The sequence below is a fragment of the Lygodium microphyllum genome, chromosome 2 (genome assembly GCF_053477565.2).
Source record: "Lygodium microphyllum isolate KBCC chromosome 2, Lygodium_microphyllum_v1.1.10, whole genome shotgun sequence".
Lineage (NCBI taxonomy): Eukaryota > Viridiplantae > Streptophyta > Polypodiopsida > Schizaeales > Lygodiaceae > Lygodium > Lygodium microphyllum.
Genome location: NC_141136.1, coordinates 14949145 through 14964119, shown reverse-complemented (window position 1 = coordinate 14964119; position 14975 = coordinate 14949145). Strand labels below are relative to the sequence as shown.

At 39.8% G+C, this 14975-nt stretch overlaps 1 protein-coding gene across 1 annotated transcript; it reads left to right on the top strand.

Annotated features, from left to right (window-relative positions):
* The first annotated feature begins 5807 nt into the window (after positions 1-5807).
* LOC148039504 (7-deoxyloganetin glucosyltransferase-like) lies at positions 5808-9225 on the top strand. Its single transcript, XM_087691277.1, has 2 exons — positions 5808-6427; positions 7990-9225. Exons 1-2 carry the CDS (start codon positions 5830-5832, stop codon positions 9078-9080), a joined length of 1689 nt encoding a protein of 562 aa, XP_087547403.1. The 5' UTR covers positions 5808-5829; the 3' UTR covers positions 9081-9225.
* Positions 9226-14975: the final 5750 nt, after the last annotated feature.

The window sequence follows — 14975 nt, the reverse complement described above, 5'->3', positions numbered from 1 at the left end:
ATGTGGTTAAAGAAAATGGCCAGGGTAGTTTATGCTCTAGGGCAGTGCCCGGACAAATGAGCATGAGATCAACAAGGTGGTCAAGATTTTTCTTTTGGACATGTATACTTTGCATTCTATGCTATGTAAGTTCCTTTCACTTCTAACCAGTTTGAAGTTGAGTTGATGGTTAGTTTGCTTTTGTTGCAAGGGTTGAAGGTGATTGAGTCATCAATGGAGAACTTGGCAACAGGAGCATGGCAAGCCTTTGGAACTGCTTTGAATGGCAGGGTGAATTTCATTCAAAAGTGAGTACTTAAAGAGCCTTTTTTTGTTTTGGGTTGGGGTGAGGGGGTTGGGTTTTGGTAGTGGGCAAGCTATTTTTATAGACTTTTGATGCAAGAGACAAAATTTTGAGAATAAAGAAGAATGATTTTGTGGCTTGGATAATTTAATCTTTGTGCAGAATAGAGCAGTTAGTTGAGAACTTTGTTGAGACATTTCAAAAGCAAGAAAGCTTCTCTTACAATCTGGAACTCTTTCCCCAGGACTGCTTGAGGTGCTTTTTTGACACATATTTTACAACTCTAAGCAATGCAAGGATAAATTAAAAGTACTCTTAAGGGTTTACTTGTGAGTTGCATGTAAAATGTAATAAATTAGATTGGGTCTTAACACTAGTTTATCCTTATGGGATGTATTGAAGGGTGGGTCTTACCAAAATAGGGCAGGCTAACAGGTTCCAGGGTCTGCTAGTCCACATCTCAATCTTTTTCTTGCATAATTATTGGTTTCAATCATGTTTAAGTCTGGCTTTACCAATATGATATGGTGTTTTTTGAGTCTCTATTTGTTGATGAAAAACTGCAAGTCTACTAGAACTCTGGGTGGCTTGGCGACGAGTGAGGGGGTGCAAAAGACAATAGATCGGCTTAAGGCTATAAGGGTTGAAGGAGTCCATGCAAGTTACTCTCTCATTAACAACTTTAGCTCTTAAAGGGTGTAGTTAGCCTCATCCTTACGTATATGGGTACTGGCCAAATATTTATCACTTGTATGGATAAGATTGAAAACCATCTCCTATACAATAGCTATTTATTAAATAAACTGAGGGTTCATGGAACACATAATTTATAGGCGGTTGTTATAATTGGATATTGAATGGAAAAGGCTTCATGAATGAATAATGCCCAATCAATTATGTCAATTGTTGGTGGGGCTAGGAAGTGAGGACTATATGGCAATTGTGGAGCAGTGTGTTCCTTCTACCTTTGGCATTGTTATATCTCATTATCCTTGGTTGTTCCAGAATGCAGCAGTTCTCCTTTTACTGCAGAAAGTCATTTGAATTTGATGATAGTATTCTACCATGTTGTAGAGCCGCGATGTGAGTGATTTGTTATTAGATCATTACCTTATCCCAAAGTCTTGAAAAAGATTAGAGATGGCAGCCAGTTAAGAGTAAGCCACAAAAAACTCCAAAACTCTAATTTTTGTCATTTTTGAGACTTGGTGGAACTATGGCATACACAAATTATGAGACTTGGAATGGCTATAAGCCAATGCTATCCCATGTAAGATTTTATGGTTGAAAGGTATATGCTTTAATGCAATAGCCACTTTGACAAAAGCTACAAGATATACGTGTCAATGCACTTGCATTGGATATAGTGCAGAAAATAAAGGGTAATATTTCTTCCAACCCTTCATGAAAAGATCTTTGTGAGTATAGATGTGGTCTTTGCTAAAAATGCAAGTTAGCCCTTATGAATTGCAAAAATCAGCCAATTGTGACTGCCATGGACATGTTTTATAGTTTGTTACCTTTGTGTCAACAAGGAGTGCCTGATTTAGCAACATTTACATGTTGACTAGGATCTTGGTTTTCAACCCATTGATCAAGGCACTACCAAGGATGTAGTAGCTAATAAGAATGCTACTATGTGGGAGGCAAAAACAGTCCCTAGATGGTTGTTGAATACATTATGGGACAACAAATAGTCGATTGCTCCACTTCTCGATAGAACTAGGGAAGTTGCTTGCCACACATACTTTGTTGCGCAGACAATTGTAGCTACTACTTGTAATGAAGAACGTCTCCTTGGAGCATGACTCATAGAGCGAGCATTGGGTGGCATCTATGTAGTTGGAGTTGGACTCCACTGATTAGAATGGTAGATGTTAGTCATGTGACTCTCCTCCTCTTAGCAAGTATGCTGTAGGTACAATGTAAAATACAGATTTGATGGTAGCTCTTGGTAATTATTATACTTAGTGGGGGCTAGCTATTACAAAGACTAGTTCTAATTGTTTACTGTAATACAAGAGGAACATTTACACCATGACATCATCATTGCCATTAGCTTCTTTTCCTATTGCAATCATCGGGAATGTAAGTGAAAATGTGATACGTGTAGTTGTCTATTACGCTTGAGTACTCCAACATGCAATAGCTAAGCTAGGCTAGGCCAGGCCTTGTTAATCAATGTTAATCATGGTTTTATAATATCCTTTTCACATTCTTGTACTTATATATCTCTATGTATTGCAAAGGGATATGCATGCCATAACTGTTGATAGCTATATGGAAGTTCTTGACAACGATGAGCAAGCCCTCTTTTGAGCAATTGCCAAGCAACTCATTACTAGCACTGGCATTGATGCAAGTGATAGAAAATTTCCAATTCTACATTGGGGTAATGCACAATTCAACGCTTCTATTCACCATTTCATTAGCCATTAGGGATCAACTTGAGTAAGAATATACTACTAACATATTATGACATCATATAGATCAATTAAATAATATTTTTAAATAAAACTACATATATACAAGCTTTTTTGCGACATAGAAAAAAAAATCATGTATAGAAAAATATGATCTATTTAGAAACTGTTTCTTAACATAGTAAAAAAAAGCCTATCTAATGAAAAATTTTAACCTAATCTATTAAACATGTATTATGTCCTACTTGAAATTAACTAAATAATCTCTATATAATTTTCTAGTTCAATTTTTGCTATATAATTTCCTACTTAGAAATTCATATAAGTAGGAATATACAAACTAAGGAAAATGCAATATTTTGAAGTTAGATAAAAAGTAGAATCATACAAGAAATTTCTTATATAGAAAAATCACCATATGTAGGGAAATTTTCGGATGCAGGGAAACATAGGAAAAATGTTCTTACATTGGAAAGAAAAAAAAAAGAAGGAAATTCCCTAGTTAAAATTATACATAAGTAGGGAAAGTAAATAATAGGGAAAATGGAACATTTCCTAGTTAGAGAAACTAGGGAATCACATAGGAACTATGGAAATTTCATATGCAGTTCCTTAGTTTCTCTAACTAGGAAATGCTCAATTTTTCCTATTATTTACTTTCTCTACATATGTGCATTTTTAACTAGGGAATTGATAGGGAAATTCTTTTTTTTTTTCTATGTAGGAAACGATTAAAAGTTCCTTGTGGCAGTACCTAGTAGATATTTAATTGAGATCTCTCTTCATAATAGCAAAGCTTAAATTTGAAGCCCATTTAGGGCGCCATAGCCATTTTAGGCATCAAATTATGCTTGAAAATTTGGATCAATGTCTCAAAGTGGAAGGCCAAATGATAAGGTGTTATGGATTTATGAGTATATAATAGTACTCACACACACATAAAGTATTTGTATTTGCAATATGTAATATATTAATAAAGATTGTCGAAGTCCTTGAGTATACAAATGTACACATGCACACACACAAATGTTTGCATTTGTACTATATAATATATTAACATTGTCTATATAATGCAAGTCTTGCATAATCTTAGATATGAAAATCATGGTCCATAGATATATTACATGTAGCTAACTTACACGATATTTTTTGATATTTTTAATTATTTATACTATTAACATATGTATACCAAAAATATTTGACACTAAGTCCAAATTTCCTAGTTTGACACCTAAGAAAAGTGTCCAAAGCCTTGTAGAATCCTTGTTGAAGTTGTCCAGCATTAGGTGTTAAACTTAAGCCATTGGGTCCAGTGTTAGAAAAATCTATGCTCTTCAGAGAGAAAACAAGGTGAATAGGATGCCTAGGCTAAAGCGATGGGGCTCTAGATCCCAGAATAATATATTATTTCACTAAGAACGTGAGAATATATTAAATAAGAGGGAAAGAAGGCTCCGCTTATTAATGTTTAATCTAATTCTATCAACTTTCATAAGCTTCTACAATATCTAAGGTAAAGGGGCCAATAAAGTGACAACCTCCGAAAAGGAAACTCACCCCATCCTAATTGAGTGACAATTTTACAAAAATTGGGAATCTCCCAATTCCCGTTTTTTGAATACTAAAAAGGTGGCACCAGGATAACATGCCCATAGGTTTCTCAAAACCATATGATGTGACCTATCATTGGAAAGCACTTGAAAAATGGAATCTATTGAGCTATAGAGCACTCAATTTGGAGTTATAGTGTTCAAGTTATGATATATCCAAAGATTTTACCACGTGTCCCAAACTTATGGAAAATTTCCATATTCCCCAATATGGTGTTTGAATGTGAGTCAAACAATTGAACCATGTAAATCTTTTTATATTTTAGAATTTATAGAGCCTTAAAGCAATACTTTCTTGAGTGTCACTTTATACAAAAGAGTGGGGATAGGGTAGGGATCAAATTATCAATAATCCAAACTCTTTTACCCTTCCTTTCAACTTTCATGGCTTCCCTTCTGTTTCTCTCCCTTTTCTCTCTTTTGCTAGTCTTTCTCTCTCTTTTTCTTTCATCTTCTCCCTCATTCTCTCTCCTCTCTGCAATCTCTCCCTTCTCTCCTTCTCTCTCATATGTCTCCTTCATGATACCTCTTGGCCTCTAGTTGTCACTCTTTTATGGACCCTTCATTTATATCTAGAGCTACTTGCTAAAAATATCAAAATACCTTAATGTTTTTTCTTTGAGTTTGTTGGCCTCTCTCTGCCACTCTTTTATGGACCCTCATTTATAGCTAGAGCTACTTGCTAAAAATATCAAAATACCTTACTATTTTTTCTTTGAGCTCCATATGATATAAATAGTTTGACTATTTAAAAATATTTGTGAAACTCACTAGAAAAAAAAAAAGTCATAACAAAGGGTTGTTAGATGATACTTTGTTGGTCCCTTTATCCTATATTAAAGAGTTAAACAGGTGTTACGATTTGGAGATTGGTCTTCTACTATATTGCTTACCTTACATTTGGGACTCTCTTGTCATGCATTGTTTAAATTTAAGCTGCATCAAAATAATTCTGCAAAATACCTCAGCCAAAATCAATTAATCCAACTTTCAAGAAACCCGGAGTCCTAGCTTACTAGAGGCATGGGTTAATTGTATTTGGGGACCTGATTCCTGAAGGAAACTAGACATATTAGATATTCTGGAGAGGCACCAGAGTCTCTGCGAAGACACCTGAGCTGAGAACATCAAACCCATTCAAATCCACGTCGTGTAAATCTGGCGTATAAATTAAATACAAGATTGAATACCAAAGATTAAGGCGTCAGCATGTGTCCAAGGGACAAACAGAAAGAAGTTAGAACCGCTCTGTAATTGATTCAACTCTGGTAATTTGTCTCTAAAGCGGGAAGCACGTCCTATCATATTGATAATAATCCTTCCACACTGGACAGGATAATAATCCTTCCACACTGGACAGGATTTCAAATATATATCTTTCAATCTCTTTCAAGGTTGCAACTTATTGAAAAGAGACTCGATTGCGTTGAAATTTTGTGGCAGGACTTTGCATTTACAATTACTACGGCGTCTCCACCCTCGTGCATTATTCAAGAGAGGCTTGAGTTTGCATATGCAAATTGACAATTTGACACGGCTTCTCGACTGCAAAGAGCTGCACAGGCAGCTGAATATTGAGCCGCATGCGGTGGTGGTGCCCTGGCCAGGCCAAGGCCACATCAATCCCCTGCTGCACTTGGCACGGCACCTGGTCGCACGTGCAGGCTTCCGCATCACGTTCGTGAACCTGCGGTTCACACACGAGCACATGATGCGATCGCGGCGATTGGCCTCGAGCGATGGAAAAGCCAAGGACGCATCGTCAGATCGGCAGCTGCAGAAGGACGAGAATAACATGACGATGTTTGAGGAGGCCGGCGGTATGATAAGGTTCGTGTGGGTGCCGGACGGGCTTTCCGTCGGGCAGACGCGCACCAGCGACGTACCGGAACTGTGCCGTGCGCTTGACGGCACGGAGGCAGCGCTGGAGAGGCTGATTGCGGAGGCGCAACCTCCCGTCACTTGCATCGTGTCGGACTCCTTCGCCATGCACACGCAGGACGTCGCCAACAGGCTGGGCTTACCACGCCTGGCCGTCTGGACGCAGAGCGCCACCAGCTACGCGGTTTACTTCATGGTCGCGACAGGCCTCCTGAGGCGCAGCTCGGCCAGTAAGAAGCCTTAATTAGAGGCCAAATTAAGCATTTTAGCCGCAAATTCCCACTAATACTGTGATTCGTGAACTACTACGATATCGTGAGCTTCTGTCGAGGGGAGAGACTGCAGGATAATTAATATTAGCATAATAATTGGTGCATGTTTGTAATGACAAGAAGTTTTCACAGTACCTTACCTGCTGGACTAGCCATAAACTTAGAAATGTTAGCCTCTAGCCATACTGCCCTGTACCTGCCCATTATACCTCTGTTGGCAAGTCGCTGGGAAAGCTTTTCTTGGAGGGGTCTATGTGGAGGGTCGAAGGCCTCCTTGAATATGTCCAGATCACATGCTTAAGAGAGGAGTCACCCCTTCGATCTTGTGTCCCTATCCAACTTGGCTGTACTGAGCACCTCTTGCCATGCCTGTGTTAAGCCTTGTGCAACCTGTGACTGTGGGATGGTTAGCTTCTCAGAAGCCCCCGGCTCTATCTTTTGTTAAGTGCTAACCAGTACTTGATGAGCAGCACCCATGGTTGACTCCCTTCCATCCTCTTCGGGAGATTGAACAGAAGGCATCTCATCTTCAGCTTCTCTAGCTGTGATCACCTCTCCAAGCCATTTTGTCAAGAGGGATCCCACCCACATACTCCGAGTTGTGGAGTACTCAAAGAAATGGCACCCGTGTTCTAAGAAAAGGACTTGGGTCCACGATGTCCTACGAACAAGGCGCGCCACCCCCTCCAACAGACTAACATTTTTTCCTCTGGAAGGTTGTAATGAACAAGCTCCCCACGAGAGAGAGGCTGAGCAAAATCCATGGACATCTCGCCACTTTGTGGGTTGTGCAAGCGTGAGAAAGAAACAGCAAGGCACCTTTTTGGGGAATGCAACGAGGTACCGGGAGTTTGGAGACAACTACAGACTTGGATTAGGAGAGCGGGCTTTGCCGAGAAAAATGACGTCAAGATGGTGCTGCTTGGTGATCGGGGCAATAAAGATGACAAGACAATGAAAATATAGAATGTAGCTAGAGGGGTGACGCTCTAGGAGATATGGAGAATGAGAAATGGGAAAGTCTTTGGTAGAAATAGGAAAACTTTAGGCCCTAATGTACAATGGTCTAGGCTCAAGCAAGAAGTGTTGGTAGCACTTAAAGATTGCCAAACCACACCACAGATAAGGTCTTAAGAGTATTCTATAGAGCCTTGTCAAGGATGTAGGACTTTGGTCTTGAAACTGGCCTAGCTATAGGCTTTGTATATACCCTCCTTTTTTTCCGATATCGATAATATCATTCTGCGAGCGCATTATAAAGAAAAAAAAGACAAGAAGTTTTAATCAAATTCTTATTATGATTGTCGTGTTGTAAATTTCAAGAACATCTCGAGCTTTCTCAAAGGGGGACGACAAACTGGCTACTTGTGTTTCGGGGTCGGAGGCGCGGGCGGGCGGGGCCTCCCCCACTGCACCTAGCTAGCTATGTAGTGCCTCTACAACGTGCAGTCATTAACTTTCTTCTATGCAGCGCGTCAGCTTGAGGACCTTTGCATAATAACTCATTTTCTTCCATGCAGCGGGTGAGCTCGAGGGTCTCCGCAGTGCTGCCATGCCCGGCATTCCCCCGCGGCTGCAGTTCCAAGATATCCCAAGCTTCCTAGAGCGCTTCGACCCCTCCGATTACATGTACACCTTCGTCACGCGGCCGTTCCTGCGCGCACACGAGGCCGCCTTGGTGGTGCTCCCCACCTTCGACGAGTTAGAGCCCGACGTGGTGGCGGCCATACAGAAATTGAAACCGCCACGAATCAACGGCCGAGCGCAGCACCCTGCGCCGCAATTGCGCACCGTTGGGCCTCTCCAGCTGCTCCATAAATACGCGCTGGCCAGCACCACCACCAGCACCGAGAAATCGATGAATCCTGCAAGCAACTCATTGTGGCCTGAAGATTATAGCTGCTTGGAATGGCTCGACAGGCAGCGCCCGTCGTCGGTGGTGTATGTAGCGTTCGGGAGCATCACGCTCCTCTCTCAGAGTCAGCTACACGCGTTAGCGCTAGGGCTGGAGGATTGCGGGCGACCCTTTCTGTGGGTTCTCCGGCCGGGCTTGCTGGACTCGGCCGGCGCACAGAACAGCGACTACGAGGCCATACTCCCAAGGGGCTACATGGGGCGCGTGCAGGGGCGTGCACGGCTGATTGGGTGGGCACCACAGGTGCGCGTGCTGTCTCACCCGGCCGTGGGCGGCTTCCTCACCCATGGCGGCTGGAACTCCACCGTGGAAGGCATCGCCTGCGGCCTCCCGCTCCTGGGCTTCTCCTACTTCGGCGACCAGATGCTCAACTGCCGCTGCGTCGCCGACGTCTGGGGCAACGGCCTCTCCTTCGACACCTCCGAGGTCACATCGCGGCCCCTCTCCCGCTCCGAGCTGGCAGCCAAGGTGGCCGCTATCATGGAGGACCAGCAAATGAGAGAGCGTGCGCTTCACCTGAAAAGCGCGGCCAGTAGGGCCGTTGCACCTGGAGGCTCCAGCTTCACCAACCTAGACGTTGCCATCCTCGCCATAAGAGGCCAAAAGCAATCCCAGTCCATGATCGTAATTGATGAAGCTTACCCAAGACCGATCCAAACGGATCATGAGCAAAACAAAACAAGTTCATTCCCTTGAGGAAAAAGTTGGAATTTCTTTCAAGGGTTTTTCCTTAGAAGAACATTAAAGAAAGTTGTGATCCTTACAATTTGAAAATCATGTTGTAACTTTTAGATTGAGCAACCACTAAACAAAATAGTAAAGTCTTTATTTAAGAAAAAGAAAATTGTTAAAAAATGCTTAAGGAAAACTAAACAAAGGAATCATCCCTTTGTGTATTAAAATAGAAAATGTAAATGTGATGGGTTGAAATGCAATCACTACATAAAACCATAGACACTTTTTCGAAAAGAAAACTTTATTCATAACAAAGTTTTACCATTTTAGTAATCACTTCAATTTTAGCAAAAATAGAGTTTTAGCAAGTATCTAGTAAGAGCTCACATAAAGTTCTAGCTATGTAAAGCCCCTCACTATATATTACATAACACTTTCCTTGTAGATATATATTTCAGATTATAATATCCCAAAGCTACATAAACTTTGCTCAAATAGATATAATAATTGAATGGGATTTATGTTTATATGTGGAGTTTGATCCTTAAAGCATATATTATTTGCATGTATATGATTCACATGAATGTGTTTCCAATGAATATGTACACCTAGTTGATATTTTTTAAAAAAGTCTAAAAACAATAAAACTCCTTGAGTATTGATAAAATTTGCATTCTAAAATCTTGACCAAATTCATGCAATAGAATTTCACAACATTGTTTTGATTGTATACTCCATCTTACAACCTTGGACATCACAGTATCCATAACTTTGGCAAAAGACAAATTTGGTGATGCTTCATGTGTGCTTATGGAGGAGGAGAGAAAGCTCTTCAATTATGCAAGCACAATTGAAGAGCTATTTTGAATAATCAAAGAAGGAGGATCATGTTCAGGTTGATAATAGACCTCTAAGTATAATAATGCTTTTAGAGTCATTGAATTTAGGCTATGGAAGGATGCCAAGAAGGGGCTTTATAGTTTGAATAATATCTTTAGAATCCCTCTTGTCAGTTTGACAATTTGTCTTCAAATTTGAAGGAGACTCTACCTCGTGGGTGAGGAAGAATAGCATGTATATACTTAAGCACACCCCTTTGCTTATGAGTGTAACATGAAGTACATGATCTGTGTTTCCAATTTTTGTTTGACCTTTTTAGATATAGATAGTTGTTAAAAGGTGGATATTGACATGACACTTGTTGCAACAAGGGTGTTAGCTCATTTGGTTTTTGGTAGTTTATTTTCCATTCCAAAGCAAGTGTACCATTTTGAGAGAAATTTTTCAATTAAAAGAAACAAAGTCTCAACTAAAAATGCTTCCATATTTAAGCTCCCATCCAAGCTATGCATTCTGCTATATGCCATTGGTATTTAGTCAAGGCCTAGTCAAGGCTATTCGGTCAAACATGCAATCATGTAGATAGGCCCTAGTTAATTAAGTAAACTTGCATGTTTGCTTTACTCTTCACAATGTACATAGTCCATGTGCATCATAATTTGCAACACTATTGCGATCATATAGCCTTTTGTAAGAAACAAGGCATTACTAAGAATTTTAGACAATAAGGCATTTCCATGGTGCAATATAGCATTCATGTTAATGAATATGATGGGAAAGGATTTCATCAGCTATAGGTTTCCATCAAAGTGTATGCGATCCCTTATGGAAGTAATAAGGGAGAATGGATTATCCAGAAAACACTAGTGATTTGATGAAAAGGTGCAATCCCATATTGGCTAGAGTTGACAAAGTATTTCATGTCATGAGTTGGCTTGAAAATGGTGTCAAGGATTCATTTTATAGATATCAACACTCTATATTTTCCATGCATGTAAGGGCTAGTTAGCAACACATTATCTATAAAATTTATAGTAATAGAATGTACTTTGTTTCCTTTCAATTATTAAATCTCCTTCAACCCTTTTCTAACTAGAATATGCATATAAAAGAGATTATTAAAAACTATTAATTTATTGAACACATATGGTATTGGACTTACATGTCTTAATTTAGTGAAACCCTCCAACAAACATCCAAGGAAATGCAGAAGAAGCAATTAACCAACTCTATGGAGTTAAATGCAAAATAATCTTAACTCACATAACAAGAAAAGCCTTGTGGTTTAAAGACGTAGACAAGTGAATATTAGGGTCTCACATATTTGATTTAAAGGACGGCATGATGCAACCTACATTGTTTGATTATAAAGTGGATAAAGTATTTCCATCCCTCTTTAAAATTGATTTTAAACTCAATGTGATGACACAATAGTACCCATCCTTTTCAAAAGTAATTGGGCTCATTATGACTCTCTAGTGGTAGTAATTATGTCAAGGCAAGTAAAAGAAAGGGGGAACATATTGAGATGAAAGGTGCTTCCAAATGCAAACAAGTGTGGAATACATAGGTATATGAGTTCAAGTTACATGTCAATGCAGTAATGACAAGGCAAGTAACTTTGTAAGAGACTCTTTCTTGAGCTTATATAAGCATAATATTAGATGTAATCCCCCATTATTTTCATTCTTATTTTGTACACTTAAGGGTAGGAATTACAAAGTTACATGATCATACAATTTTCTAATCTCAATAACCTATATTAGTAGCATTTCACATGTTCACATTATCAACACTTTGATTGCAAGCCAATTAAATAGTGACTAGATGAGCTACAAATATCCCATTGCAGGGCTTTGCAAGAACCCTTTGGGTCCCCTTGACATATTCATATCACTTTTTGTATCCACTAGGATTGCTAGATTGTCACATGTTCAACAAGCTATAATTTTTTATATACAAAGGAGGCCCAACACAAGATGCTTCATTTCCTTACTTGCAATATTAATAGATAATCTCTCTTGTAGATAGCTATGTTTAGGGTTTAGGAAACAATGTCAACCCATTGTTATTCTTTTGCTAAAATGGGCTATCTTTTGGTCCCTTCTAAAAGAATATATTAATTACATATTTTTGTCTAATTATTTTTAACATGTTAGTATGAACTATGATTTATAAATATAAATAACTAATTAAAATTAGGCTACAGAGTTAGCTCATTGTCATTCATTTAACACAATAAGCTATTTCTCTAAGTCATTACGAAAACAAGTTTAAATTTAATTGACAATAATATCAAAGTTTTCAAATTGAACTCCTAATTCTAGCAAAATAGGTCATCCTAGAAAGGCAGAGTGATTTACAAATAACTCATATGCATACAAACCACATGTGCTGGCTCTTTGTTGTTAATTTTGTAAGATGGGTTGTTCTTCGCATATAAGGTGTGCCACTTGTCTTATACTTGGCCATATCTTCAATCATGTATGTCATTGAGGAATGGCAATGTTAACACAAATGACAAAAATTGAAGTCAAGTCAAAAAAAAAAATTCAAAAGTTGGTCGAATATGGTCAAAGGTGGTCAAATATAAGTTAAACATAGTCAATGAAGGCCCCTTTTCAAAGATGAAAATAGCTTCGGATCAACAAATAATAAATCATCACTATACGGAACTAGAGTTATAAGTGGAAAAATAGACATATTTTTTGAGCTCCAAAAAGTAGTTAAAGTTGCCATGTAATATCCTTTGTCACATTACACAAAGTAAACTCTAATATGGATGTTCTTGTAACTGATGTCTATGTCACAAGCCCTTGTTGCATTGTACTGATAGTGCTGACACTACAATATATAGGCATTATACCGATGTTAAAAGGGACGAAAATGTAAATAAAGAAATTTACCTCTGTCGTCACAAAAAGCGTCGTTATTGGCAACGCCATAGAACACTCGGTATTATCGTCCTTATTAGCATCGCTATTTGCATCGGTATCAGTTTGCGACACTGATATCGATGCAAATAACAGCGCTGATAATGATATTGATAATGACGCTTTGCGACGCTAATAACGACGCCAATAACAACGCATGTAGGTAAATTTGCGATTCTAATAGCGACAGTAACAGGGAAAAAAAATTTTGTGGCAGGGCAACAAGATGCCTTGCCATATATAGCACTATGTGTTTTATTTGGGCCATACAAATAGTTTCTGCACTGTGTACAATGCTTGTGTAAACAAAGACAAAGTGTACTTAAATCATAACACTGATACATGAAATAAATACATGATCGCATAATGAAAGCGACTGGTACAATCATGGAAAGATATTACTACTACATAGAAAATGTCTACATAGATAAGGCGATAAAAAAAGAAGGGTGTGTGAGCTCCAAGGATCCAAGGGCGAGCTATACATCCTCGCCATCTGAAAGCTCGTCTCGCCACAAAGGAGCATCGAACGGACTCTGCAAAAAAAGAAGCAACTACACATCAGTCCGCCATACAATAATGCATTTTAATTAAACATGGTAACTATGGACAAGAAAGATGAGTGACTTATAGGGCCGCCGCGTCTATACAATCGGTCGATCAATGCAGTGAGACCGTGCCTCTCTGCATATTGAGTCTTAAGGCCGGTCAGATCGTGATTTGTAATGGAGTGCTGCAAAGAAAACAAAATACTAACTGTTAGAAACATGATTGTCAGTACAAAGGATATTGCAAAAAAAAAAAACCAAGAAAAAAAAAAACTTACAAAGTCCTCCAGATATGTCCTGTGGCCGCCACTCCCAAGATAATGGACAACTCCGGCCTCTAGTCATGCTCTCGTCGCCTTGCGCTGCTGACTCCAACGTCCTGGAGAATCTGTAGCCTCCTCCCTCAGTCGGCGTTAGTCGTCCATATCTAGCCATTTGGGCTTTGCAGCCCCACTCTTGAGTGCCTTGCATGCGTTCGAGCGTCTGTGTGATATATATGCATGCATGCACTCCATCATTGAGCCGATAGAAAACCTATCTGATGTGGCTGGAACCGGAAACTCCTCATGCAAGGATGCTACTATGTAGTCCTTGCTACCCTGTGGTATGTTTTTCCAATGATCTAAGACGTTGTGCCAAAAAACTTGTTGGCACAACTCTCTCATGCGAGCCATCACCCTCCTCCCCTTATCATTCATGATGATGGCTCCTGACCTATCATCGATAAGATAGGCATACTCTTCTGGGATATGCCTAAGATGGGTCCTCTCCCACGTGCGACTATGCTCCTGGGCATATCCAGGAGACCCCTGTACATATGGTGTACCGATCGGGATAGTATCTATCGGTGTAGTACCCATAGGGGTGCCACTTGCGGACGATTGAGAAAAAGTCATAGTAACTGGAGTAGACGTCCCCACAGGTGTGACAAATCCTAGAGGTGACACAACTCCAGCAGAATGACGAGATGGCGGCACCGCGTCCATGCCTCTACAACAACCACTTGAGCCACGCTCTCTGGAACCGCCACGAGAGCGAGGAGTAGCACATGTACCCCCGGCCGACCGCGGGCTCACTGCCTTTGTATCTCTGTAGCATTTTGCTGACCCTGAAGGACTCCCTTCCTCTGGACCAAGTCTGGAGCGTCGGCCTCGTCTGCTCGAAGCTAAAGCATCTCGTCGCGCCGAAGTAGATCTAATAGAGCGGCTTGACGATATTCGAGACAGCTCCTGGTCCGCCATGTCTTTGAATCTCGCCATCTGATCTGGAGACATGTGCGTGAAGATATCTTGCAACTCCTCATCACTCATCTCTTGATTCATCCTGATGATCTAAGTATCCACAAAGATCACCTGCACAGACAAAAAATGATGTTAGCATAATCAATTTAAATCATACAAAACACGGTAATATAAATCCTAAAAAAATGATCTCACTTAAAATACATATCTTATGTACCCTTATAAGCGATTAGTAAATGAATTGAGTAAGTGGATGCTCCAAGTATGAAGTATCCTATGGTCCCATGTCAATATATTGACACAAATCCGCATACACTGGAAGGTCGATAGACATGTCACCACAAAAGGATGAAT

Bases quoted from the DNA above. Each gene is read 5' to 3' on its own strand.
- LOC148039504 (XM_087691277.1), top strand. From the start codon at position 5,830: ATGCAAATTGACAATTTGACACGGCTTCTCGACTGCAAAGAGCTGCAC. The intron at 6,428-7,989 runs GTAAGAAGCCTT...TCTTCCATGCAG, and splicing joins CCTGAGGCGCAGCTCGGCCA to CGGGTGAGCTCGAGGGTCTC.